This window comes from Helicoverpa zea, chromosome 19 (genome assembly GCF_022581195.2).
Source record: "Helicoverpa zea isolate HzStark_Cry1AcR chromosome 19, ilHelZeax1.1, whole genome shotgun sequence".
Taxonomy (NCBI): domain Eukaryota; kingdom Metazoa; phylum Arthropoda; class Insecta; order Lepidoptera; family Noctuidae; genus Helicoverpa; species Helicoverpa zea.
The window spans coordinates 8,785,119-8,811,675 of NC_061470.1; the positions used below are offsets into that span (position 1 = coordinate 8,785,119).

Genomic DNA, 26,557 nt, shown 5'->3' on the forward strand with positions numbered 1-26,557 from the left:
CATTTGTTTTTATTATTGAACAGCTGATAGGCATATTTACATGTCAACAAAGAATAAAAAATGTATCGCACCTCATTCATAGCTGGGTGGTACTTAAACTTTAAGTTAAAGTTTTCAGTTGTGGAAAACAAACATAAGTAAAGCCTTCAGGAGCACACACTAACCACTGCACATTTGGAAACATTAACACTTTAAAACTTGCACAGAAACAAAAAAAATAACAAACAGTCACATAAAAACCGTAAAGCGTCCACCCGCCGGCGGACATCTCACTCAACTAATTGGTGTAATGGCGGGAAAACTCAAAACGCGTCCAAAATGGCTGCAATAATTTCATCGCGAGGTGTCAAAGCGAGGATTATAAATAAGACGGGTGATGAAAACTATACTTACGTAGAAACGACAATGATCTTAGTTTTATTTTAGTGAGCAATCGGGTTTTATTTTTGTTCTACGTCCGCACTATTATTAAACTGATTCATACAGTTACGGATCAACTAAGTACAGGAATTGTTTTAAAACAATACTTATTGTGACGTGAATCGTAACATGTGTTTACCTAGAATTTTGTAAACAACTAAAGACGGAGAAACAGTCAGTCAACTTAGTCTCATTTTCCGCACAAAATATGATCAGGCAACAATATCATAATAATGTGAGACATTTTTATTGGAATCTTAATAACCGCGAGGAGTCCCGGTGCATGTAATCGGAAACGATAAATTTTTCGCATACGCGTTGAAAAACGCATAATTGTCACTTTATGAGTTATTTGTGTGGTGCCACTGGCGCTAATGTGGCATTTGTGAGTAAATCAACAAGATATGTTTAACTGAAGTATTCTGCTCACATTTCCTCACTGTGACTGATGTTATTATATTTGACAATGGATCGTTTTGTGATGATAAATAACATGGTATTATGGCACCCTTATGTGAATGGTTTCGCAGTATCATGTTAAAACAAAGTTGGCAATGAACTGTACATGTACATATTTGTAGATAATAAACTACTATGTGTACATTCTTGCCACATTCACGCACCTTAGATAAATATTCCTAAACCGCATACTAATTACTAAACCCACAATTGCGGACAACGGAAAAAATATTTTCGGATGTCATTTCGGCGAATTAAAACTGACAATATGGATGACCGGCTCTAAATCACATAACTGAATGGCAAATAGCTGAGACCCATTCATTCAGTCGGTATAATTAGATAAATCGATTAAATGTGGGTCGATAGTGTGTTGGACAATAAATATTGATGGCATGGACAGCAAGACAAGGTGCCGCGTTTGTTCCACTCCAGTTGCACTAATATTCGATGCACTTGCCAAGATTATGCATGTGTGCTTTGAACAACTCGGTAGAATATAGATACGTAATAGATCATACCTATTTAAATATACGTTTCATTTGTAATTTTATTTTAGGCATAAGTAATCAAAATAGAATTAGAACGCACCAAAACTATTCTTTAAAAATTACCTAAAGGCTTAAAAGGCTTAAAAGTAAATATGAACAATAAAAAAAATATGATTATTGGAAACTATGGACATGAAAATAAATCCTACAAGTATCAGTACAATTTATCAATGTATTTCAACTTTTATACACTTCAGTATCAAATTGGGGCTTCGCGGGCGGGGCGGACCTTGGGTGCGAGTGCGGGGCTACAGTGCAGACGATGTCCCACCTAATCGCATGTCCACTGTGCCCTGAAACTTGCTCGCGGGAGGACTTAATGAGCGCATCCGGCCGTGCTCTCGCTGTGGCGGCATATTGGGCTGACATAGTGTAGTCTCAATATATGACATGTCATCGACACGAAAGAAGAAGAAAAAGTATCAAATTGATGATAATAATAACTAAGAAGATAAGTATTCTTGTTTTTATAATTCCCTTTCATGAAAGGACGAATTTTCCAAAATGAATCAGTAATCCGTTCACTGAATCATAAAACCACAAGAACCCATTACTATAAAAAATAGAAATCAGACAATAGTTTATTACAGGTACCAAGTACCTACATACCTGTGTCATACGACAAAGACAGCCGCCAAGGCCTACAACTTTCAAATAATGACTATATACCTCCCGCGGATATGCCCACTAATTCATCATGAAATTGATTGACTACCAATACAGCCTACGGTTTTTTTGCTAATGTTTAATAGATAATCGTTATCTTGCTTGTATTCCTTGATAATTATAAATGAATAAATATTGAAGCCAAACAATTATCAGGTATGTCCAACTTGGACTACAATAAGCTTTAGAAGTATGTACCTACTTTTAATTAATGATACTGTCGATAGTGATTTTAATTAATGAGATCTATTTATGTGAAATTTTAATCAGTATTGAGAGAAGTACTTAAAGTATTTAATAAATTGTCAAGAAAGTAGTAATTGTATGTGGAACAACAAACAAACATGTGCTACAACTGGCAAATAAAATGTTCTACTTATTATAAATTACAGATTGTTATCATGATTTGGAGAATAGTCAAATATTTCAACGAATTAAACCTTGTATAATAAAGTCCTAACAACTTTAATATTTAGGGTTCCACAGACGTAAAACCTCTCATAATATCCCAACTTTAAAGCTAATAAAATTAAAAGTTAAATCAATCGATTTGGCCTCATTAAAATTAGTTTCTCTACAAATTAATTTCGCAAACGAGGTCCATATAAAAGCGATTTATAATCCAAACAAACTATTTATTTTCAAAAGACTATTCGTAATGTATTTTTAACAACTCAGACTTTAATAAGTATTTGATCACAGCCTCGACCATTTGTTAGCTTAGTGCAAACCTCGTTGCTTAAGACATTTTAAATACTCGTACGGAACCTCTGTCGCCTTAACCTCGTCCAAGGTTTTTATGTAAATGACGAAGTTGAAAACGTAACGTACATAAGTTTGGTTATTAGAAGTACAGTCATCATTCATTGTTGTTCTGTGGGCCAGGATGAATGTGACTGTGCTGTTGGTGCTGTGTGGTGTCGTGTGCTGTGTGGCAGGAGCCTCGCCACGAAGGACTCATTCTCACTACCCAGGCGAGGCGTACGCCAGTTGTGTCGGTGAAGACTGTGTGTGTGTCGAGGAAGAAATTGATGAGCCACCTGTAGTCATGGACAATGTGACGAGGCAGCCAGCTCGGAGGCCGTTCCCTGGGCGAACAACTGAAGGGCCACCAGGAGCAGTCCTCTCTGGTGATAGCTGCCCGAGTGGCACCGTTAGAGCAGGCAACAATTGTGTGATGATTGATCAGTAATATAATAGATAATAAATACTAGTGACTTTTAAGGAACCCTGTGTCTTCATTGCCCTTCCTCTAATATTGTGTGGTGTAAAATATTTGCTCTAGATATCCTGTAAATAGAAAAGTGTGTTTGAAGTAATATCGAGGGGTTAGTTCGTTCAGCGTTTTAATAATAGTGATTGCTGAAAAGTAAATACTTCTGGAACTTCAGGTTTTCTTTCGAAAGGCAACTGACGCATAACTTATATTATCGGTCTGTAGTAGGTAATTTATAAAATTAAAAACTTTTTGAAGTAAAACTTTGCAATGCATACAACTACGAGCATTGTAGTATTGGCATTATTATCTATCTATTAAATTCTGATACTGATGATGATATTACCTGATGAGGTAAGGGTATCAAATATTTTAATATATTAGCGATAAGCCAACTGTTTACATTAACATGTGGTCGGCGTAAAACTTGAATGGAGATAATAAAATGTTAATTTCGATACAAACATCTATAAATATCTAATGGACATTAACATAAAAATATTTTTCGCCGGGGCCACGAGGCCCTCTACTCAAGTACAAGTTTTCGTGAAACGTGGGAAGTACCTACTTGTGTTACTCTATTATTTAAATGATTTGTCTTATTTTGTACAAAAATAAGAGGTGAAAACTTTTTGAGGAGACCAGGCTGTCATTACTATTAATTAATAATATGGATAAGTTATGAATTATCATGTATATTTATTATGCCCTGGTAAGCTCGCAGGATATTATCAAATTCAAAATAGAATTACTTGATTCTCAAAATTTCTAAAACCGTAAAATTACGGTTTTCGAAATTTTAAACGCAAGGGTTCACATATAACATGCTTAGTCATTATTTGCGAAGGATTTTGTAATAGGCTTAACCAGCTTTATGATCATAATAAGCTGTGACATCAATCCTATTAAGTACCTACTTACGAGCACTTGACAGTTGCAATCAATCCTAGTTTTAAGCATTGGTTCTAAGAAGAAATGATTTATTGTGACACCTTGAATTAATTCGGCACTTTGGTCGATGATTCGGAAATACGTGTTTCATTGGTTATTATAAATTTATCTTTTACTTTGATTTCCATACGTGTAGGCTCAATAATTATGCAGCATTGCAGCGCCGGATTCGATTTCCGCACGGAAGAGATTATTATTTTTTTGCATAGATGACAACCTTTTCAGGTACCAGGATAAAATACCTACAGCCTATGTTCCGACAGTGAAAGATTTTTCTAATAGGTTCAATAGTTTTGGAGCCTCCTTTCCCCGTTATTATATTAGTATAGTATATACGTAGATAAACTCATCGATTCAGAATAAGCACGGACTTCAACCTCTAGCTAAATACGGCGAGGTCACTGTCATATCATGGGCTGATCAGAGCCTTTAAACAAACTTAAATTCACCTTGATATTGGTAGATCTTGTCAACAGAAAACAATATAAAACATGAGGAAGTCAAAATATCGTGACCGTGCTCGACCTTTTCGAAACTATACCTACTTATGTAAACAAAGATGCTGTTGAGACACTTTAGAATTATCTTTAAGAGTTTTAGATAGTTTTATAATATCCCAATATGATGACATTGAGTCTTTGAGAAACAAAAGAAATGCGTTTATAGAAGCTACTCCGTATTTTCAAACAACCGACGCTTTTAAAATAGCTCACAGTTTTTATAATGGACTTATTTAGATCTGGGATCAGTATAATTAGCGGAGCGGAACTACCGCATATATATTTCTAAGTTTTTCCTAGAATCAAAAATAACGACGCAGCAATTCAATTACAGAGTGCTCTTGCGCCTCTTCGCCCACCGTGCCCCCAGATTCAGTATTTTTTGGCGTAAAAAAGCGAGACTTGTCACGTCCCGTCACACAATATCAGCCAATTGTCACGCTACTAGCTATTCAATAATAATGACATCACGTACGAAGTAATTAAGGTAAATTATAGAGCCAATTACATCTCGCCGGTGCTATATATACGGTGCAACAAAAGCCGAGAGCTGGCCGCTTCCTCAGCAATAAATCCGCATTGATTGAGCGCTATAAATCTACTGTGCGCCCGCGCCGTCGCATCGGTTACACCTTGTAGGGTTGCTACGTTACATTTCTTTTACTACCACTAAATCTTTAACTGAAACTAGGATTGACGTCTGCTTTATTTAGTGAAATACGAAAAAAATAATCAGTTATTTTTATTGCAATAGTAAATCACACAAATATTGACTCAACTTATGAGATAAGTGGTTCTTAAGAATTACTTCAAAACCACAGTTCAAATCCGATTATAAACAGTATTTATTTTAGACTCGATAAAAATAATCAAAAAATTAATAAAGAAAAAAAAAGATTCATCATACTTTTATTACCAACTGCCAGTACCTGGTGCGCTTCCAAGTATCTTGAGTAACATTTAAAGGTCAGACTATTCATGTGACGCCATTGAACACAAACCTTCAATCATTTCGCTAAAACGACCAGAGTAAATACTGCATTGCTCAATAAACGAATTATCTCAAGTGCAATCCGCTCATCTTGTACATCTCTATTCATTCTGTCAATACGGTTAACTTGATAATTATCAATTAGAAAAAATACGTTGCGATATTTATTGTAGTTGAGCAGACTAGTAAGCCTTTTGTGTAGATGATAAAGAATATTTTTTTAAATTGATAGTAAGGTGGAGCAATGACATGCTAACTAACAATATGTAGAGAAGAATGATACACTAACAATAGATAAAGGTCTCACATATTGTGATGCCCACTTAAGAAGTCATTTTATCCTATCATTAAGAACCTGTCATCTATTTAGTTATGTGACACAACGTATCTAAAAATGTATATATCCTTGTATTATTTTTATCCATAAGTCATATAAAACCCACATAATGAAGTAAACAGGTAATATTACCTAATAATCCATTTAACACCTACCAGGATCAAAGTTCAAAGGCCTTGGCTACCTATATTAAAATTCAAATGAGTTTCTCATATGTTCGATAACACTGGTCTACTCTAGAGCATTTTGGTTCCAAAATATATAAATTCTTGTAGAATATTTGATACGCAATCAAAGTCTAGATTCGATGATATACTTACCAATACCACTCCTAAACGATATTAATAATTTTTTTAAGGACAGAAAAATTGATAATTTCTAACTAAAGCTAACCTAAATTATATAGAAAAAAAAATAATAATTTAAAGACCAGTGTAATTAATTTCGTATTTATGATGTAGTACAGCCCTGCGCAGTGGCAACACGTGTGTAGCCACGCAGGCGCAGTCGGGAGACACGTTTGATTTACGCGCCCCCAGGCCGCTACAAATTGCCGCTCATACCGCAAACAAACGCGTTATTATCATACACCAATATCATGAGCACTGTTTTATAATATCAGAGCACTGTTACTTTAATTTGACTCATCTTTGTGGTAATTTTTCTCTTCTTTCACACTTCAAATCAACTAAAGCTGATAAGTACAAAGATATCTTACCTAACATTATGATACACTCAATTATTACCATAGATATGACTCATCAGTCTAGATCAATCCGGTATTTGATATTTTAATAATTGGATCGTGTAGGCGTGTACGGTATGATCGTAAAGAGATAATTATGTGATTCGCACTTCCGCACTATTGAAAGCTGTCGAAATTTTTTTTTAAGTACACCTGATACCTATGTACATAGCAGAGATTCTCAACTTTTTAGAACTTATTTTTTAAATATTTGTTTAGCCAATTTGAATATTTAAGTTTATTATCAGACACTTAAACGATGCACAAAATCAGGACGTTTACGAGACACAACTTTTCATAATTTGATATCAATGATGTTTAAAAAATAAAGTAATTACTATTATATAGATAGGAAATGACCTTAACAACGGGCTCATATGATAAGTATCTAAAGGAAAAACAATGTAGCAGCGTGTTTGTAGTCCACCTGTCAAAACATTTAATCTGTTGTTATGTTTACGTTGTATCTAAAACGCTACGCCACAGTGAACATTGTTTATGAAAATGTGGGGAGCGAAGGACTCCGGAAAATTATGAACGGACCACGAAAATAGAAAACGTTGAAAGCAACAAACAATCTTCTGTAATTTACTATTTTAAACATCTTTATCCGTATAAGAAATAAATAAAAATATCAAAAATCCCATGAAACGTGCGATAAACAAATAACTGGCAACATTGTTTACGCTACAAAAGAGACTCAAAGAAAAACGATGTCAGTGAATCATTGGGCTCGCGGGTTGAAATCCGTTTTGCTTACAAATAGACAATGCTCGGAGGAAGTACTAACGAATTAGCAGCAAGTGAGTGAGCACTTTGATCACGGACTGGTGTCAACATTTCTTGCGGGCCTCATTAACAAGCCGATCGACGGACGTCACTCCGGCGAATTCTTAAAATGCATGCACTGGTATGGAGTACCGGTTAAAATAAGAGTGAATTTGCATGAAACGTTGCACCCATTGATACACAGACAGACTGTATCTCTACCTATGAATATTTTTCTTGTTCAATCGCGAAATTATTATGTTACGGTAGTTATTGCTTCGTGACCAATGATACAGGAACACGAAGCTGATTAGGTGGTTAATTTGCGTGCAATTAAAAAATCTGCTAGCCTTCCTGTCATTGTACGCAATAGCTGCGTGTAAATCGTTATTTTTTCGTCAACGATACTAATCACGTCAAAGGTAAGGCAACATTTGTATACCTTTATCAAGATTACGATAAAATTCGGGAAATCAATTAATGACAGTTATTACCTACGAAGTAATAAGTAACCGTAGCAGACATGCATACAGAAGCGGCTGCACAAAATGGCATGTAAGCGAAAAACGTAGCCGCCGCTAAACAAAAGGAACGGTCTGGTCTGAAACAGTGGGTTCAGCAGATGTGTTCTAGGAAGACGTTGTGTAAGCGAGGTGTCGCCACTGTTGTGACTGCTGATTGACTGACGCTGCCAACTAATCCGATGCACGCTATTCTCGGACGCGAACAAATATGCCTGCGTTTGATACTATCAATGTTTACATTGCTGCGTTTCTATATTCGCTAATCGTAATGTGCACGTGATTCTGCGATGTTGCCGATTTGTTCTTTGATTACGGTAACCGTTCTATGATGGTTGATGGTGAAGTTATAAGATCTGTCTTTGTGTTTGCTCTGGGATAATCACAAACATGGTAAGATGAAATGGCTTGATGAAATTTTGGCTTAGTTACGTCACTATTGTGATATCTTTGAAGTTATCATCATCTAACAAAGCTAATTTAATGCTGTTAGGGTAAACTGTCTTTTATATAAAATCCTAATTACCTTAACAACAGAAATTAATATCACCTGTACCAATGCCATAACTTGTATCACAAATAGCGATCAGAAGAGATCTGTCATCATAGGTTTACATTTCCCGCCAATAGTCTTAAACATAAGAATGCCAGGTATCGAGCATGTTGTGACTGCTGACAGAGAGGTGCCAACTTCTATTCTGAGACGACGAGGCTTGCGGTCGGCTGCCATGCTCATGGCATTATCAAGGTGTATTTAAACCGTTCGGTGATCAGTAAGTATTGAAGTTTAAGAAAACTTTCAGCGTAAGTAAGTACCTATATAATTATACTGTAGAGGGAAAAGTGAAATTATGATTTTGATAAGTTACTTAAATGCCTTTTGCGACTCCAAATAAAATCGTTTATTTTTCAAATATAGATTGATTTTAGACAATCAATTTTTGGTCACCTTGGTGGGATTTCTCGAAGAGCACGAATGGATAAGTATGGAGTAGGTATTATGTAACGACTAGTAGGTGTAAAGGTGTAGGTAAATATAATATTTTTTTAAACTTTATGAGCATTTTATGTATTATATTATTATATGATATTTTTTGCCACCACAGAGAGAACAAACTAAACGTTGATCTTTTTCACGTTTGGTAACATAAACGCTTCACGCTTCAAATCAGCTACATCAAGCATCCAATGTTCCTCACCTTTCTAATGGACCGTATAAACCCGTAGTCATTACATTTATTCGTATTTTGCCGTATGCCAGTAAAGTTAAATATGGGCAAGGTATTTGAAAGGTACTATTTATTGAGAAAACAAAAGAGCAATGTAATCTATTTAATTGTTTTTGTCAAAACACCTACACTTACATAAGATCATGCAGCTTAATTTAGATATAAAACCATTTTTTTCTTGCACGTTAGGAACTAATTGAAGAATTTATTATTTCCTTGGTCAATACCAAGGAAACCAAAAACAATAGCTATTGTATTTTATGAACAACTGCCAATCTCAAATCGCCATTTTCCAATTTCAAAATCGATTTTAATGGCCGTTAATTCTAATTAAGAATAATGAACTCCTAGGCTGTCGCCTGCAAGTATTCTGGCAGCCAGTAACACGGTCTGCCGCCATTACTAATAGACAATAGTGATTTGTGTCGCAGGCTTCATTAGCTGTTAACTGATCCTATCAGCCATTATAAGTTTTATTAATTAGGTAGTTTAAATGATACTGGCCTCGTTTGTCGCCTGTTGGCCAAAATAGCTGCTGTGGAACTCTGATAGAGCGACGGCTTTTGTCTGACCACAGGCAGAATTACAATGTTAGCACATATGTCTAGATTTTAAGAAATAATGTTGTATTTTAATGTGAACTTTGATAAAAATGAATAAAATGATTTGAAATTATTTGAAGAATGTTGAGACAAGAAAAATTAGGAAAATTTTCAAAAACTAAAAAAAGAGCCAAACTAAGAGAATTGGTATTTATGAAAAGTTTGTCAAGTAGATATGGATTCGTTGTCGTCGGTAAATTGACAACTCATGACAGACATGAATAGATCTTTAATAAAATATACTTCTAATTGTTAAAATGCTTAAAAACAAAATCGAATTTGGATTAACAATACTTTTTCTGCGATTGTGAAGAAGACTTTAATCCCTACACATAGCTGAAAAGCAATAAAAATGGTCTCTAGAATTAATTGTTTCATGCAAAATAATAAATGTGTTACGTAAAATCTTCCCTAAATCTTACAAAATAAAGCCACTCACATCCGAGGTGCTACCGTCTTCAGGTTCACGCATGTCCCGCTCACGGTCCATCAGCATCGCTAATGGTGATTTGTGTCCCAAGCCTCGTTAGTCGTTAACTGATCCCACACCTCGTCATTAGCCGCGCTTTTTAAATATTACACTGATGTTGTGACAAAAATGTTGTTTGCTTTTTTAAAATCTGCATTTTTTTACAAATTGCATGGATTTTGATTTGAGGGCGCATTTATCACGTGTACGTCGTGGTTGGTGATGATGGAATAATCTATAAAAAGAAAATAAAATTTGTGTCCGACTAATCTAAATTAATAACTGTAAATACTTAAAAAATAACAAAGACAGCTTCTGAAATGCTAAATACTGGGCATGTTCTGAAAGTTTAATATTTTTTTAAACGTGACGCAAGTACCTACTTTTAAGGATCTTCTTATATTTTCTTTTTATTTCTCCAAAGACTATCAGTTCTTTATTTAATGAGAAACAAGAGTCTTATTAATCACATCTTCAGAATACAGCTGTAATTACAAAACGGCCCCGAAAATATCAAATGAAAAATAATGTAAGTTCAGAAACCCGATCGCACAGTTATTTATTGTCGCATTTTGTTTATTTATTCTCAGGAATCCGACTAAATGTCAAACAAATAAATCGTGTGCGTCCTACAGAAAAACTGAAGTATTTTGAAACGTTTAATTGCTACCAAAGGATAAGTTTGTAAGGACGTATGAAAAATAAATGATAGAGGGTCAATTTTATGCGTGACTTAGTTAACCTGTAAAATTATTTGTTTGATAATTTAAAACATTAATAAGTACCTAGCCGGACTGCCAAACCAAGAGATTTTTAACCTTTATTAAAGTTCAATGTTAAGAAATATTGAAATCACCCAAATGCATTATAGCAATTAAACAAGATATATTTATTAATTAAGCTTTCCGAATTTAAGTCCTAAACAAACAAAAAGGCAAATACCATTACTTACATATAAAACTTCGCCTTCCAAAGATTATGTCTTCCAAATCGGTCCTTCTATCCTCCCGACCACCAGGTATTGACAGAAATATTTGCACATACCTCCAGCTAAACCAATACGCATATTAGCTAAACGATCAAACCAGCAATAAAGAGCATACTTTACACGCAAATACGAGAAACGTCAAACAATACGCGCCATAATTGATGCGATGCCACAGATTAAAATTATGACGCTGGGCGGGAAGTGAAGACCTGAGCGACGCGTAAATCAAACCTTCAGGACATGATGGCTACCACACACGATTGTTTGAATAACTTACTACACCACGACAAGCTAAATTCAACCCTAATTCATTCTTAATAGGGGGCAGTTTTAACTGTTTCGTTTCTGAGAAAGGGTGTTGTGAGCTTGTGAGAAAAATAGTTGGTGTATCGGAATGTATCTTCATTAGTATTGTTACAGTTAAGACAATTGTTTGTGATAACTAATAGCACTTCCGTCAGTAGACATTTTACAAGCACTAATTACTTTAATTCTATGAAAGCTACATTATTTACAATCGGTTTTCTCAGAAGAAAATAAGGACCCTACCTGCACTTTCCCTGTTAGTTAACCGTCAAATCCGTAGCGGACCCCAATCGGGGTCTGAACATCAATGTCACCGTAAGCTCGGTTTAGACCCCAATTGGGGTCTGCGAATCAGTCATACACTTTCCTAATTATTTACGCTCATATTTATTTTCTTTCCAATCAAACCACATTTGTGAGCACTAAATAAAATAACTAAATAAATTTAAATTATTTTTACGCATTCAAACCTTTCATATTTAGCATCCCGTTAGAAATATACCTTTTTAAAATCCAATCGTAATTACCGGGAATTCTGATCGAACTCGCCATGTTTGTTTACATTAGTTGTTTTTTTAAATTTGAAGACGCATAGACAACATGGCGACGGTGATAGAAGTTTTGCATCGAATGATCCGATTCGTTAAAATAAAGAATCGATTTAATAATTTTATATTATTTGATATTATAATATTACTAAATTGCACTTTTGTATACTTACCATAATCTGGAAAATAAATTAGGAAAAGTAAAATGACTTAATTTATTTTGAAAAAAAAAAGCTAGAAAATCAGTGGTAGAAAATACGTTGTAGCCGGAATAAAAAAAATCTTCGGTTTTTAGGGTTTCTGAAGACGGAAAATGAAGACTTATTCTTCGGGTGTTTTATGTGCAGGATTCCTGTAGATCTGCCAAACTTAATGGCGATTCGTTACTTCCAACTTTTTAACTGAGCGGCAAAGCTATTTGACGAGAGCCGGAGTTAGGTGTAGTTATCGCAAAATTTTATGACGATTTTATTGTTTGAAAGGGCAAATAGTTCGCTGTTCATCGAAAGCTGGTCCAAGATGGAAAGATGGCCGCCGCCGACTTATTTTTAACCGACTTCCCAAAAAGCGGAGGTTCTCAATTCGACCGTTTTTTTTTGTATGTTTGTTACGCGATTACTCAGCCATTTATTTATCGATTTTGATGATTCTTTTTTTGTTTGATAGCGTATACTTCCGAGGTGGTCCCATTATCATCAGGTCAGGATCTGATGATGGAACCTTGAGAAATCGAGGGCGACTTCCGAAAGTTGCAGAAATACATAGGTTGAAATCTTATCACTCAGGTGTTTGCCTGGTAGCACTATTCAACAGTGAAGGCTTTGAGCTGACCTGATGATGGAGACCAGTGAAGGTCGAGGGAACTCGACAACTGAATATTTAAACTTTCTCGTGTTTGTGCTTATATTATTCGTATTTACGAGGCCTCTGCAACAGTGAAGGAGATGGAGACGAGAGAAGTTCGGTTGTCGAGTTCCCTCGACCTTCTCTGGTCTCCATCATCAGGTCAGCTCCAAACCTTTACTGTCGAATAGTGTTATCAGATATACATCTGAGTGTCAAGTTATAACCTTATCTATGCTTACAATTTTCGAGAGTTGCCCTCGATTTCTCAAGGTTTCCATCATCAGATCCTGGACCTAATAACAAATATGGGGAATATACCCTTTCGACCAAAAACAAACATCCAAATTGAGAACCACCTCCTTTTTGGGATTTGGTTAAAAATATTTGGTGACTTTAAAATCAATCAATTATGTATAATGTCATTTATTTATTTAGAACATATCATTTACATTTTTAAATATTAAATATAAAAATAAAAAACATTTAAAAATATAAAAAATAGGTTGCCACCGATATCGGGCACAGGGTCCAAGCTACCGGTGGTTAGGGTCCCAGAGACAGAAACCTCCTCACAATACGTGCCGTATCAAGGAGTACTGCCTTCTGAATCAGTCCCTTGATCCAGCCGCCCAACGAGAGCCTCCTGAGGTGTTCGTCGAGGCTCTTGGCTATTAAACCATTGGCCGTAACGACAATCGGCACAACAACAGCCGTGTCGACACTCCACATGGCGACAACCTCGTGCGCTAAGTCGAGATACTTTATTTGTTTCTCTTTCTCAGCTTTCACAAGGTTCTCGTCATGCGGAACGGCGACATCGACTATCATCGCGCGGCGCGCTAATCGATCTATCACCACAATATCAGGCTTATTGGCTACAATAGTCCTGTCAGTGATGATAGATCGATCCCAGTACAACGTGATATGGTCCTTTTCGAGAACTGGGTCGGGCGCATACTTGTAGTACGGTACCTCAAGGTCTACAAGGTTGTATTGCAGAGCAAGCTGCTGGTGGATGATCTTGGCCACTTGGTTATGTCTGTGCAAATATTCACCATTAGCCAAACGAGAACAACCAGATATAATATGTCTGATAGACTCACCCGGATGGTGACATGCCCGACATATGTCAACCGTCCCGTCTTTCACGATATATCTCCGGTAGTTATTCGTAAGGATAACTTCGTCCATAATTGCACATACAAACCCTTCGGTTTCTCCAAACAAGTCACCGAAGCGTAGCCAAGATACGGACGCTTTGAAGTCTACATCGGGGCCATGAAGAGCCCCGAAGAAGCGTCCGTGTAGCTGTTTGCTCTGCCATACCTCCCTGCGATCGTGGGTAGTTAGTACGACAGGTTTGCGCCAGTTCTCATTTGCCAACGACAGCGGGGTGAGTCCTCTGTCCACTGCCACCATATCACGGTGCATATCCACGTCGCTTTTGAGAAAATATTCTCTGAGACTGCACACCTCGCGGTTGTGGAGCGTCTTTGCATTTAAAAAGCCTCGGCCTCCACATTTCCGTGGGATGTACAGTCTCATCACTGACGATCGTGGGTGATGCATTCGTTCTGCGGTCAGCAGTGTGCGGACTTTCCTATCCAGGGCGTCCAATTCAGTTTGAGTCCATTTGAGTATGCCGAAAGAGTACATCAGGACTGGCATGACCCAACCATTAAAGGCGCGAACCTTGTTGCCTCCCGATAAGGAACTTTTCAGGACCTTATTCAGGCGGCCAAAGAAACGCTCCCGTAATGACTGTTTCATGACAGCCACATTGATGCCTAACCCCTCCGCCATACCCAAGTATTTATATGTATCGTTTGCGGAGAGTGATCTCAGGTTTATAGAATCTGAGAGTTGTACTCCCTCAGATTCCACAATTCCCCCTCGCTTTACATGCATGACTGCACATTTGTCCACACCAAATTCCATCCTGATGCAACTACTGAAAGTTTCAGTGACCTTCAGTAGCTTCACCAGCTGCAATTCTGTGGTGGCAAACAGTTTCAGATCGTCCATGTAAAGCAAATGGGATATAACCTGACTCCCTCTCCGCAAAGGATAGCCCAACCCCGAGCCCTCTAGCAATGTGCTCAGAGGGTTCAAGGCCAGGCAAAACCAAAGTGGACTCAAACTGTCACCCTGGAAAATTCCCCGCTCGATCTTAATAGGATCGCCGGTCCCTTCAATTTCTCGACATCCTGGATAGTGAAGAACCGTTCTCCATTGCTCCATACATGACGCAAGAAAGGCGCGTAGAGTTGAGTTTATTTTATACAACTCCAACACCCTCTTAAGCCATGTATGGGGGACCGAGTCAAGTCAATCAATTATTATTATTGTTTCTCATCATCAAATAAGTACATACCTTTGGTAGTTACAAATTGCATTATATTTCAAAACACCAGGCATACCCTCCGCCGTCGACAAAAATCTTAAAATTGTTGAGAAATAATATAAGAATAAATTAAAATTCCGTAATAGGTAATAAAAATTCAATTTAAGTTAAAAATTATTACGAATGACGCAACACCAAAATAAATAATACATATAAAAATTTAATGCTAAAAACTTAAATATCTTTTTTCTTAACAACAAAAACAAATTGAACCTATAATTTAAAATTAATAAATAAAATTGAAATAAGTTGCTATTAAAAAATAGGTATATATAAAATTGGTATTCGATTATTTATAATAAATTTCCGATTTAGGTATCGAATGCACACCGCTGATTGAAAAAAAAAATACTCCATTCCAAACTCTTCTTCTTGTCTGTGACTTGACCGATCTTGTAAATTGTTCATTTTTATTGTGTATTTTATGTGCTGATTTTTTAGTTATTGAACATAAATAAGTGCACGAAATGTATTGCAACGGATTGAAAATGTTATAAATATGACGTTTGTGTTGTGTTTGAGAAAGTGATGCGATTACTTATTGGTAAGTTTTCACCAAATTTGAAATGCCTAACTTTTCGATAGACTTAAAAACACCGTAATTATTATCTTTTTCTGAATTAACTGACCCCATTTGACCTTTGCACGTTGTTGTCAAATAAGTGAGCTCTAAAGTTATAGTTAAAATACTTCTGATCAGGCATTACGGACTTAGAATTCATGTGTTGAAAGTTAGTACAAATTTTTGACTTCCATGTCGCGATTCAAAATATCCCGCCGAATCAACGGTAAAATCATATGTCAAAATCTTGTCGAGCAGAGGGGTTAAGTAATTATTCAAGTTTTCAGCGAATTCATCCTTCATTGAAAACTTTAGATATAAACCCTACACAAACGTTTCAGGATTTGATATCGTCTGTATCTAAAGCAAATTCTTCCTGCTTAGGTACAAAAGTACAAGGATCATAATAAAGCATACTTGAGTATCGACATCACTGCGTAGAAATTACAGCCGTGGAAGTATAAATACCAAACTCAAGTAAAATTACATCACTCACTGTGAAAAATGCCAGCCAATAAATAACCGCAGTAACAGCAACCCTATCTTTTTGAAAAAGGAACGTATGCGCGCGCGCAACGTTTCGACATCGGAACTAATTGGGCTAATATATCCAGGATAGCGGGATGGGACCGGGACGACACGGCGACGGGACGGGTCCGTGACGTAAACGGTAATGTACGAGGTATGCTAGCTCGCATAGCTGGGATAACTGTGGAGATCAGTGATTTGTTTCTTACAATGTTCGACTGTAATTGCTTGGGAAATCCTATTAATAAACTATTTTTTTAAGTGGAAGGGATCTTGTCGTTTCAATTCAGATAAGCTGTAGCAAGTTTTTGCTATTATAGAAACCAAATCTTAGTCATTAAAACAAATAAGCATCCATGATTTAATTTACGAATAGACTAAAACAGAACTGCGAAAAAATTATTATAAATCTGTGTACCTAGAGGTGCATTTATTTTTATCAATGTTACTTTCGATGAGATTCAATTAATTTTGCATCTCAATCCTTAAACACTCCAAACCTCCTTGCTTATAATTCCCACTTTTTTCATAACGATGTGGCGCCTAATTCCGTACGTACTGCAATCTCACACGTGTTCACAATATCAATACTTTACGCGCGACGCGTTCCTTGTGAGAACAATATACGTACCATAAATAAACCCAAATGCTGTTCCGTATGTGACGACATGAAATTACACATTTATGAAAACTATTTTGAGATGTTAAAATATCTGTGGTTATTTTATAATAGGTTGGTTGAAAGCTTTAAATTTTTACGATTTTCCATTGTTTTTTCTTCCAATCATTGTTTCGACCATTATCAAAAACAAAAAATATACAAAAAACAGTTGCACAAAAGATAAAGCTGTCCAATAAAATCAATAAAAAATGGATATCTAGATCAACACCATCATCGAAACGTAAATTAAAATCAAAATGATACTATAAGTGAAATCAAACAAACATCGAATATAGATACTTCAAAGCGTCAAGACGCGGTGCTTATAACAAACGCGTTCAAAATTAAAATATTACGAAAACAAACAAAGGACGGAGCTACTGTTTATTTGACTTACGATGCTATATCGTGCCGTACCGAAGACGAACGTGGTTTCAGCGCACCCATACATTATAACGCCATTCCATTGTGATTTTGATCGCGTTTCCTACAAACTAGCAAAACAAACAAAAATTAATAAATTTCTTCGCACTGTTTTTATTATTGATTGTGAAAACAAATAGTTTTATGAGAAATTATGGATAGAACCGTGATTTTCTTTGTTATTTATGTTTTATTGTAATTATACGACTCGTTGTTGGATATGAAACACGTTATGGAAACAAAAGAATGTATTCTTGTGATGTTAGCAATAATTAATTGACTAAAATTAAATTATTATAATTAAATTATTGTGACTATGCGGCCGAGCTCTCACGTGTAGAGTTCATAGCAAAACTTGAGATGACTGACATAGAAAATATCATATTTTCATTTTCAGTAGCGGATATTAATGAATAAAATAGCATGAAATAAAATTTATATGTAAACGATGATGATGACACAAGTTTACAAACTTAAGCAATATAGGAAATAGCTAAACAGTAAAAGTTAAGTTAGGTACTTAAGTGAGTCCAGTAAATACCTAACTTACAGAACTCGTAGTTAGTAGTAGTTACGAACTCATAGTTAGTTTCGAGAGTAGTTAAAGAAGGACTTGGACTTATCTTAAATCTGTACCAATATTATAAAACTGAAGACTTAAATCGCTTCAAATAGCTCTTACTTACAAAATTGACAGAAGAACTGAATTACAATCTTGGTAAAATTTGCATGATAGAAATGTTTTAATTCTATTTTTTTTATTCATCCTATGCACACAGAAACTAAACGCCATCCATATTTCAATCGTCTCGCAACTTTATTCTACCAATCGAGAATATCGTCCCAGCTGCGCGAGCGTCGTCCGTCGCATCATGACTTTATGCCCCAATTGTTTGTTTTCATTACGACCTCTCGTAATCCTGTATATTTTTTGTTTCATATTTTTTCTCGAACACTCAAAATAGATGGTTTGTTTGTGAGCCGTGAGAATTTGAAAGGGCATGTCAACGGTGGATTAGTGATTGACATTGAGACGTAGGTGGTCCGATTGAGGTGTTTCAACGGTTTAACTCTTTTATGTATTTACTAGCTTCTGCCCGCGACTTCGTACGCGGATCCTGTCCCTTATGCCAGCGACTACGGGGTCAGCAAAATCAAAGATCTGAATAGTCTGATATTGAATTTTAAGGGCCCGTTGACTTGGAAACAACGGAATACGCATAACCATTAGAAACGTTCCATATATTTAATTTTTGTACTTTAACGGCAAAAGCACAGCAGACTAAACAAAACGCTGAGAACTGAACCGCAATAGACGTGACCATAGGGATAAAAGTGGTGATTCTAATTAGTCCGCATTTAAGTTGTGAGTGGCAAAAATATTAGGTACACGTATTATTACGTAAAAAAACATTAAATAGATGACAAAGTCGTGGTGACTTAGTGGAAGTCGTGGTGGTTTAGTGGGTAGAGAACCAATCTCTCAAGTATGAGCGTGCGGCTTTGATTCCAGGTCTGGCAAGTGCCTGCCAATGCAACTTTTCTAAGTTCTTATGTACTTTCCACGTGTATTTTGGATACCAATGACCGTTATTTGGAGGGGATGTTAAACTGTAGGTTCCGGCTGTCATTGAACATTCTTGGCAGTCGTTATGGGTAGTCAGAAGCCAGTAAGTCTTACCAAGGGGTGTTGGGTTGAGCGGGTAACCGGGTTGTTGAGGTCAGATATGCAGTCGCTCCTTGTAAAACACTGGTACTCAGTTGCATCGTGACTGGAAGTCGACCCTAACATAATTGGGACAAAGGCTCTTGAGATAATAACGACAATAATAATGAGATACAGGCACCGCAGGACATCTGAGGCTGATGACGGTAAATAGCGACCCCGCGGGGCTATATACACTGAGTTCTCCAGGGAGAGTATACTGTCCCCCATCTCCGGCCGGTCGGAGTGAACCATGACGGGGGTAGGTCTCACGCCTCTGGCTTGGCTTGGCCGTCCAGAGTGGAGTCGCTAGAGCAGGATTAGTAGCCCTGCTCGGAGGGTAGGTGCCTCATGGTAAGCACAGGGAGCGCGTAATCAGCGTTTAAAGTCCACCGAGGTATCCTCACCCTACAGCCGCTCATTTACCTGTTGCCCTCTTGTTGCTATTCAGTGACTGGTTCCCGGGGGCCCAGTAAGTGAGGTGGCAAGTCTCCACCTGCCATTTTTACATGTACCTAATACATTGTCATCCACTAACATCCCATCACAATAGCCCAAGTACTTTTCCTCCATAGTTAGCAATAGTTTAGCACAGAACCGGGGATTGTCTTTTTTTAACGACGACCACCGGGGATTGTCCTTGGGTTCATTTCTATAGTGTATAAAGGGATAATCGTCGGTTTTGTGTCACCATTTCATTAAAGTTGTCTCAAAAGGGCTTCAGCGTGTTGGCTTCGGCCCCACGTTTGCCTCCCAAAAATTCGGAACTCTGTAGTCCCGAGGTCTGGAAGAGACATACAAAATAATAATGAGATATAACGAAACAAAGTCGGAGATTGGGGGCTCGTAACGCCACGTCTAGGTATGTAAAATTTGTACTAAGCAGTGACTTTACACAAAATTCAAGCGTGTTGTATCTTCGTTATTATTTGTTTGTGAGAGAGAGAAAAGAAAAATACGTGTCCATTATTTTAGGGTTATCTAAAAGACGGACTAATTACTTCTTTTTGATTCGCCATACCTATTTCATAACATTCATTTCTATACATTTCAAGTGTAGTATTGCTCTTGAAGTTCCACATCAGGTGTTCCAGATCTTCGATGTTTATACGTCAATAGAGAGTGCTTATCAGATTGAACCACTTTTGCTAAAACGTCATATCTTCATATGCTATAGTCTAGCTGGGCCCCTGGAGTTCCACATCAGGTGTTTTAGATCTTCAATTTGTATAAGTCAATAGAAAGTGCTTATCAAATTGAACAACTTTTGCTAAAACATCATACCTGTATATGGTACAGAGAAGCTGGGCTCTTGGGGTTCCACATCAGGTGTTCCAGATCTTCAAATTTATTATCTCAGCTGAAAATGCTCATCACATGAAACAATTTTTGCCATGGCACCATTTTTGTATCTCTTATAGTTTTGTTGGTCTGTTGGAGTTCTGCATCAGGTCTTCAAGTTTCGAAGATAAATTATAGCCTATATGTTGACCAGGCTTAATACTGATACAACAAAGAAAAAATCATCGAAATCCGTTCAGTAGTTCGGAAGATTAGCGTGTACAAACAAACAGACATACAGACATACTATATAATTTTAATAGATATAGAATTTTTTTATAGAATTTTTCTTTTGGATTTGTGCTCCATTACTGTTTCTAAACCCCACCCAATTATTTTTTTGATATATTCAATGTACAGACACAGTTTTTTTACAGATTTATTATATGTATAGATTTCAATGGTGTCGTTTTGTTAGAGTATCTGAACTTATTCCGTTCACGTAACCTATTTTATAGGTAATTCGCTCCACTAGGTTCTATTGAACTACTCCTCTCACCCAGATAATAAGTTGCCTACATCCTTTCGCAGGATCGGGTCAATTTACGGTACCAAACATTTACATGATTTCCGTAGTTTTGTCTTGAAAGCGCGACGATTATATCGAGTAACTTTTGCATTTATAATATTAGTTAGAATTTATTCAAAGGATTCTCAGGAAATACTTCTGAATCAAGACAGATTTCTTCAGCTACAAACCTTAACATCTCTTCTTGTTAAAATGCGAAAAATAAAAACATAAAATAACGTCAAGATAAGAGGATACACTATCGAACAGTCACATAAAACTAAAGTTTTACAACCCATAAACGCTTGAAAGTTTTGATAAGAAAAAATGTCGTACGCGAACGCAAACGTCTAAATCTATTTCTGGGACGACAAATTGCATAAGACATGAAACGTCAAGTTTGGGCAAAAGGTAATGATGTATGTAAGGGTTGTGAAACATTACGAAAGATAAGATAAAGTCCACGTGATGGCGTCGGGTCTGCAATGTGTTAAGTTTTTTCCACCCTTGTAAAGATTGTACAGTTAGACGGTCATAATGCTGTCTGCGTTTTACAATTTGTTAAAGTACTTAAGTTTAATATTTAAGGCGCTTTAATAGTTTTCAGATTTATTTAGGTAATCTAAATCAGCACCTAAATTCCGAAGATGCGAAGAGTAGATGAATTTTCTGAAGTTCGTTTAGTGTAAAGGAAATATTATAAGTAGTAACTGTCTATGAGCAACATATATGTGAAATATGCTGACAATATCTTTTTCAAATTATGATGTAGGTACGAATAAAATGCATGCATTTCTTTTACGAATATTGCTTTTCACGTAAAATAAGCTGATATTTTTGCTGCGCCAATTATCGTTTCAATTGTAATCATTCTCAGGCCCGCCGCTAGCAGTTTGTTCGCCCGCGTGCAGAATTGATTATGCCGCCCTACAACTACATATTACACTGGGCTTTGTCAAAAATGAAAAAATCGTTAAGCACACAAAAATACCCCAGCAAATTAAAAGAAAGCAGCGGAAAAAACCGCGAGCGCAGCGAGCGCGAAATTTTTTGAGTTTTGGGACACAAAAGTACCCAAAGCGGTTAAAGAAAAGCACTATAGGTAAATTGGAAAAGCCGCGAGCGTAGCGAGCGCGAATTTTTTTGAGTATTGGGACACAAAAGTACCCAAAGCGGTTAAAGAAAAACACTATAGGTAAATTGGAAAAGCCGCGAGCGTAGCGAACGCGAAATTTTTTGAGTTTTGGGGCACAAAAGTACCCAAAGCGGTAAAAAAAAGCACTGTAGGTAAATTGGAAAAGCCGCGAGCGAAGCGAGCGCTTTTTTTCCAACTTTAAGGAATTCAGAGGGGAGAGGGTTGACAGTCGGACTGTGTCACCTCGCTCAGTCCCGTGGCGATGCGTGTCTCGGGCCTGCACTGCGACTGGTAGTGAACCTAGGCTTTGCAGATTACAAAAGCACTCTCCGTGGATGGTCCCTTTTGCCCGTGCCATCCTGGTCGTGCAGATATGTGCCGACCGAGATGGCGCCCCCTAGACGTGGTACCCGGGGCGGACCGCCCCCGCCTCCCCCTTACGCCGCTACTGACGTCCGTGATTGAAACTATAGCTAAATTACTTAGTCTCTGCTGGAGCATTATTGATCTTAAATAGTTTGCGCTATTGCTGTTTTCGGAAATATTGAAATGAAATAATTGGTAAAAAGATATTTCGATTTGCCGCCCCCTAGGACGTGCCGCCCGCGTGCGGTGCACGCCATGCACGCCCGCTTACGGCGGGCCTGATCATTCTTATAGAATGCACACGACGTATTTTGTTGGTATACCTACAGTATTTTATTACAATACACAGCAAAGAATACCTACCTAGCAACAAAACGCTTTAAAATCAAAATAAGCTAACAGACCCGGATGTAATTAATCCACAAGATTATACACCAACAATATATTCCTAGAAGTACTTAATTTTTAGTTTACGTTAAAGTTTTTGCAATAATAATCAATTCGTTTATCAACGCGACCACGTGTGACAGACTCTAGTGGAGCGTTCGGTCCTTGAAGAAAAAAAATAACTCGACTTTTTAAAATGATCTATGGTACTCTTGACTATTGAGGTAGGGAAGAGTGAAATCGTGAATTTTGAAATAATATATGGGTTACGTGATTACGTGCTTTTCAGGTAAGTATTGGGAGCGAGGTAGAGGTACTTTTCTGTGGCACTGAATTCGCATATTGTTACGAGTAAATATGTATGTTGATAGTAAAAATTTATAAATAAATTAATACTAAATAGTATAGGATTAATAAATCATGGTACATTATTTAGTAGCAAACGTAGCGGATACCTAAATGCACGACATATTGAAAGTTAAAATCTTATAAATTCACCCGTGCTCTATACCTGATGACATAACAATAGATTAGCGCATATAAGATTGACGCTTCGCTTCATCTAAAACAGATTAATAGAGTTAAAAATATTGTGCAGTCTATATTTCCAGTAGAATATTATATTTATTTCGACACACGCATAAACGTTTACGACGCAGCCGGTAAATCTGAATCGTTTTAAATTCTTTTATACGATATTTATTAAGGAAACCATTTATCTAACCTGGTTGATTCATTTTATTAATGTTCAAGCGAAAGGTGGGCAGAGATTAGATTGCCTAATCGTTGGAGATCTATTCTCAAATGTCTTACAAACAATGTTACTTGGCATTTAGTTTAATATTCAATACAAACATATGTACTCCGCAGCTTAATTTTCTGTCAAACACTAAATACATGGATGTCAAAGCAATATCAATCATAAACACCAAAAAATAAAACAGAAATTTTAAAAATAAACTCAGAGTAATTAGTAACATTTAAAATAACAAAACGGACGAATTGGAAGTGTTCAAGTCAAGTAGCATTGAATTTTTTCCACGTCCGCCGGGCGACGGTTAATTACCACAAAAAATGTTGGCCACCCCTGTCGGGTCATCAATCCACATTGACATGTTTTGGACCATGTTACTCGCTTTATTGTTTCAGAATCATTAATAGTTTTGTGTTCAAATATTAAGTGAAAAGTGATGTCTATTAAGTAGGTTGTAACTCTGAAAGTAAAACCCCATTGTGCGATTTGCATCGTAACATTATGTCTGCCATCAAAATGATCGTTAAACAAAGAAACTAAAGAAACAGTACGTACTATCGACACATCGCATATTACTCATTTTACAAACACAAAAGTTTACCACAAAACATTTACTAGCGTACTATTTTTCAGTAACAGATCTCACTCAGCAGTCGTTCAATCATGTGAGATGAAACTTTTGATGTTGCGACTGGTTTGAAATCCAAAGTTTTAAACGGGTGAACAAAAAGTTGGGGCTCAAAGATCTGAAAGCTGGTGTTGCGCCGTGGCTGGGTGTCACTCGTCGTGTCGTATGCGCCCGCGGCTGCTGCTGACGGATAGATGAATGAACACTATCAAAGAAGAGCGGTGGGAACGTCAGGAATCTGAGTCATGCGCGCCCGACTCGCGAATTGTTCACGAGCTTCAGTATCGCCTTATAAGACTGAAGATATGTTTGTGCTAGGATTTATCTTGGGATTTTTTGCATTCGTTTTCGTTTTTTTTTTATTATTTACAATTACGTGTTAGCGGCACAATTTTTTTCCCTAATAAAGTTTTTTCTTAATGGTACCTCATTGAAGCTTTTATCAGTGACACCCAGCTTAATGATTGAGCAATTTAATATTGATATAAAATATTTTTTGAGAATAAACAAGATTGTTGATGCGAGAAGCCGAAAATACATCTCAGTGGCGTGCACTTGGAGAGGCCTATGTCCAGCAGTGGACTGCGATAGGCTGATGATGATGATGATGATGAAACAAGATTGTGTATATTTTTATGGAAATCAATTTAAATGTTCAGTTTACATACTTGAAAAAATAATTAATCAAATAAATTGGCTACACAACAGGACAAATATTTAGTTGTAAATTAGTACAAGACTGGAAAGTAAAAAATACGACAATATTTTTTGCCGAGAGGAATGCTGAAAATGTAACGAATTTGACATGCGTGCATATACCCTCTTCGTAGGTGGTTAAATTCATGCAAGTCATACATTATATAAAAACTGTAGCATGTCTTTTGTGCCGACGTCTTGGAGGGTCCAATTGAGAATCTTTCACTTTTTCAATATAACAAATAATATATTACCGACTACGACCTTTTCTTGGCGAATAAAAGGATACTTCACTATTTGCACTACACTGATTACTCATTTACGAGGTTTACACAAGATATTTGAAAATTAAGTTACTATGCACGGGCCTTCGGCTAAAGATTTTAGCTTTACACAGAATAAGATAGAACAATAAATAAAATATAGGGACTTAACTTTTTTCACGATCATCAAAATATATCTTTCACTGTAGTGAGCTGAACTTTACCCTTTCCGCTCGAGCAGAACTTGGACAAAACAAATGCATTTTACCGTGCGAAGCGACAGGAGTTGTCTTATTGGATCTCCATCAATCGGCACAAGAGACATGCAAACAGACGCATCACTAGGCTCAGCTGACTGACCATCGAGTTGGCGCGGCTGCTGCCACTCGCCCCGCCACTCCTGTCCCTCCATCACATTTCTTCACCGGCGGCCGATTATTTTTTCAACGCGACACAATAAATCAGTTTTCTGTGCGTTAATCAAGTTATGCGGCGCGCGCGCAGACGGCGGCGCGAGGAGAACGCTTCTGTCGTCGGCGTACGTCGCCAGAGTCGAGCCCGCCCTGGCCCGCCCACCGCCCAATCGCGAGAGCTTTTATTCCCACAGCAGTTCAGGCGCTTTATTTATTTTCATCTGAATTATGTACTGCAGTGTTTGTTGCTTCGGCTTTACCTGCCGTGCGCCGCTAGACGAATGTTATCGACGATGTACGTTTTGATTTAACTCTAAAGTTATGTACCTATTCAAGTCGCCCACTCGCCATGTGAAATTATCCAGAGGTGTTTGTTGAGTCTAAGTTATATTTAAAATGAACACAACACAGTGTTGCATACTGGCCGTATTTTACCTGTTAACTACCTCCAGACTACATTAATTATGCAGCTACATGGAAAACATATAGGCGTTGTTTTCAGAGATTGTTTACATTTTATCAACACCTGCTATATAAATTTTACACAAACCTTGAGAAAAACTCAGCCATAAATGCAGGAAAAACTCAAAGAAAACTGTTTGGATGGATTAAATATGTAGGTACCTACCTAATAAGTAAAAAAGTCGTGGTGGCCTAGTGGGTAAAGGAC

The 26,557-nt window shown here is 37.0% G+C and overlaps 1 protein-coding gene across 2 annotated transcripts in view; it reads right to left on the bottom strand.

The window, feature by feature from the left end:
* The window catches only part of LOC124639377 (T-box transcription factor TBX1-like), a 35,877-nt gene extending 9,855 nt beyond the window's left edge, over nucleotides 1-26,022 (bottom strand). The window contains exon 1 of one of the 2 annotated variants that reach the window (XM_047176709.1): nucleotides 25,835-26,022. In XM_047176709.1, coding sequence (XP_047032665.1) covers nucleotides 25,835-25,886 — 52 coding nt within the window. In that variant the 5' untranslated portion in view covers nucleotides 25,887-26,022. Of the gene's footprint in view, nucleotides 1-164; nucleotides 388-25,834 lie in introns of those variants that run through there. The other variant, XM_047176710.1, reaches the window with a different exon arrangement.
* Between the last annotated feature and the right edge of the window lie 535 nt (nucleotides 26,023-26,557).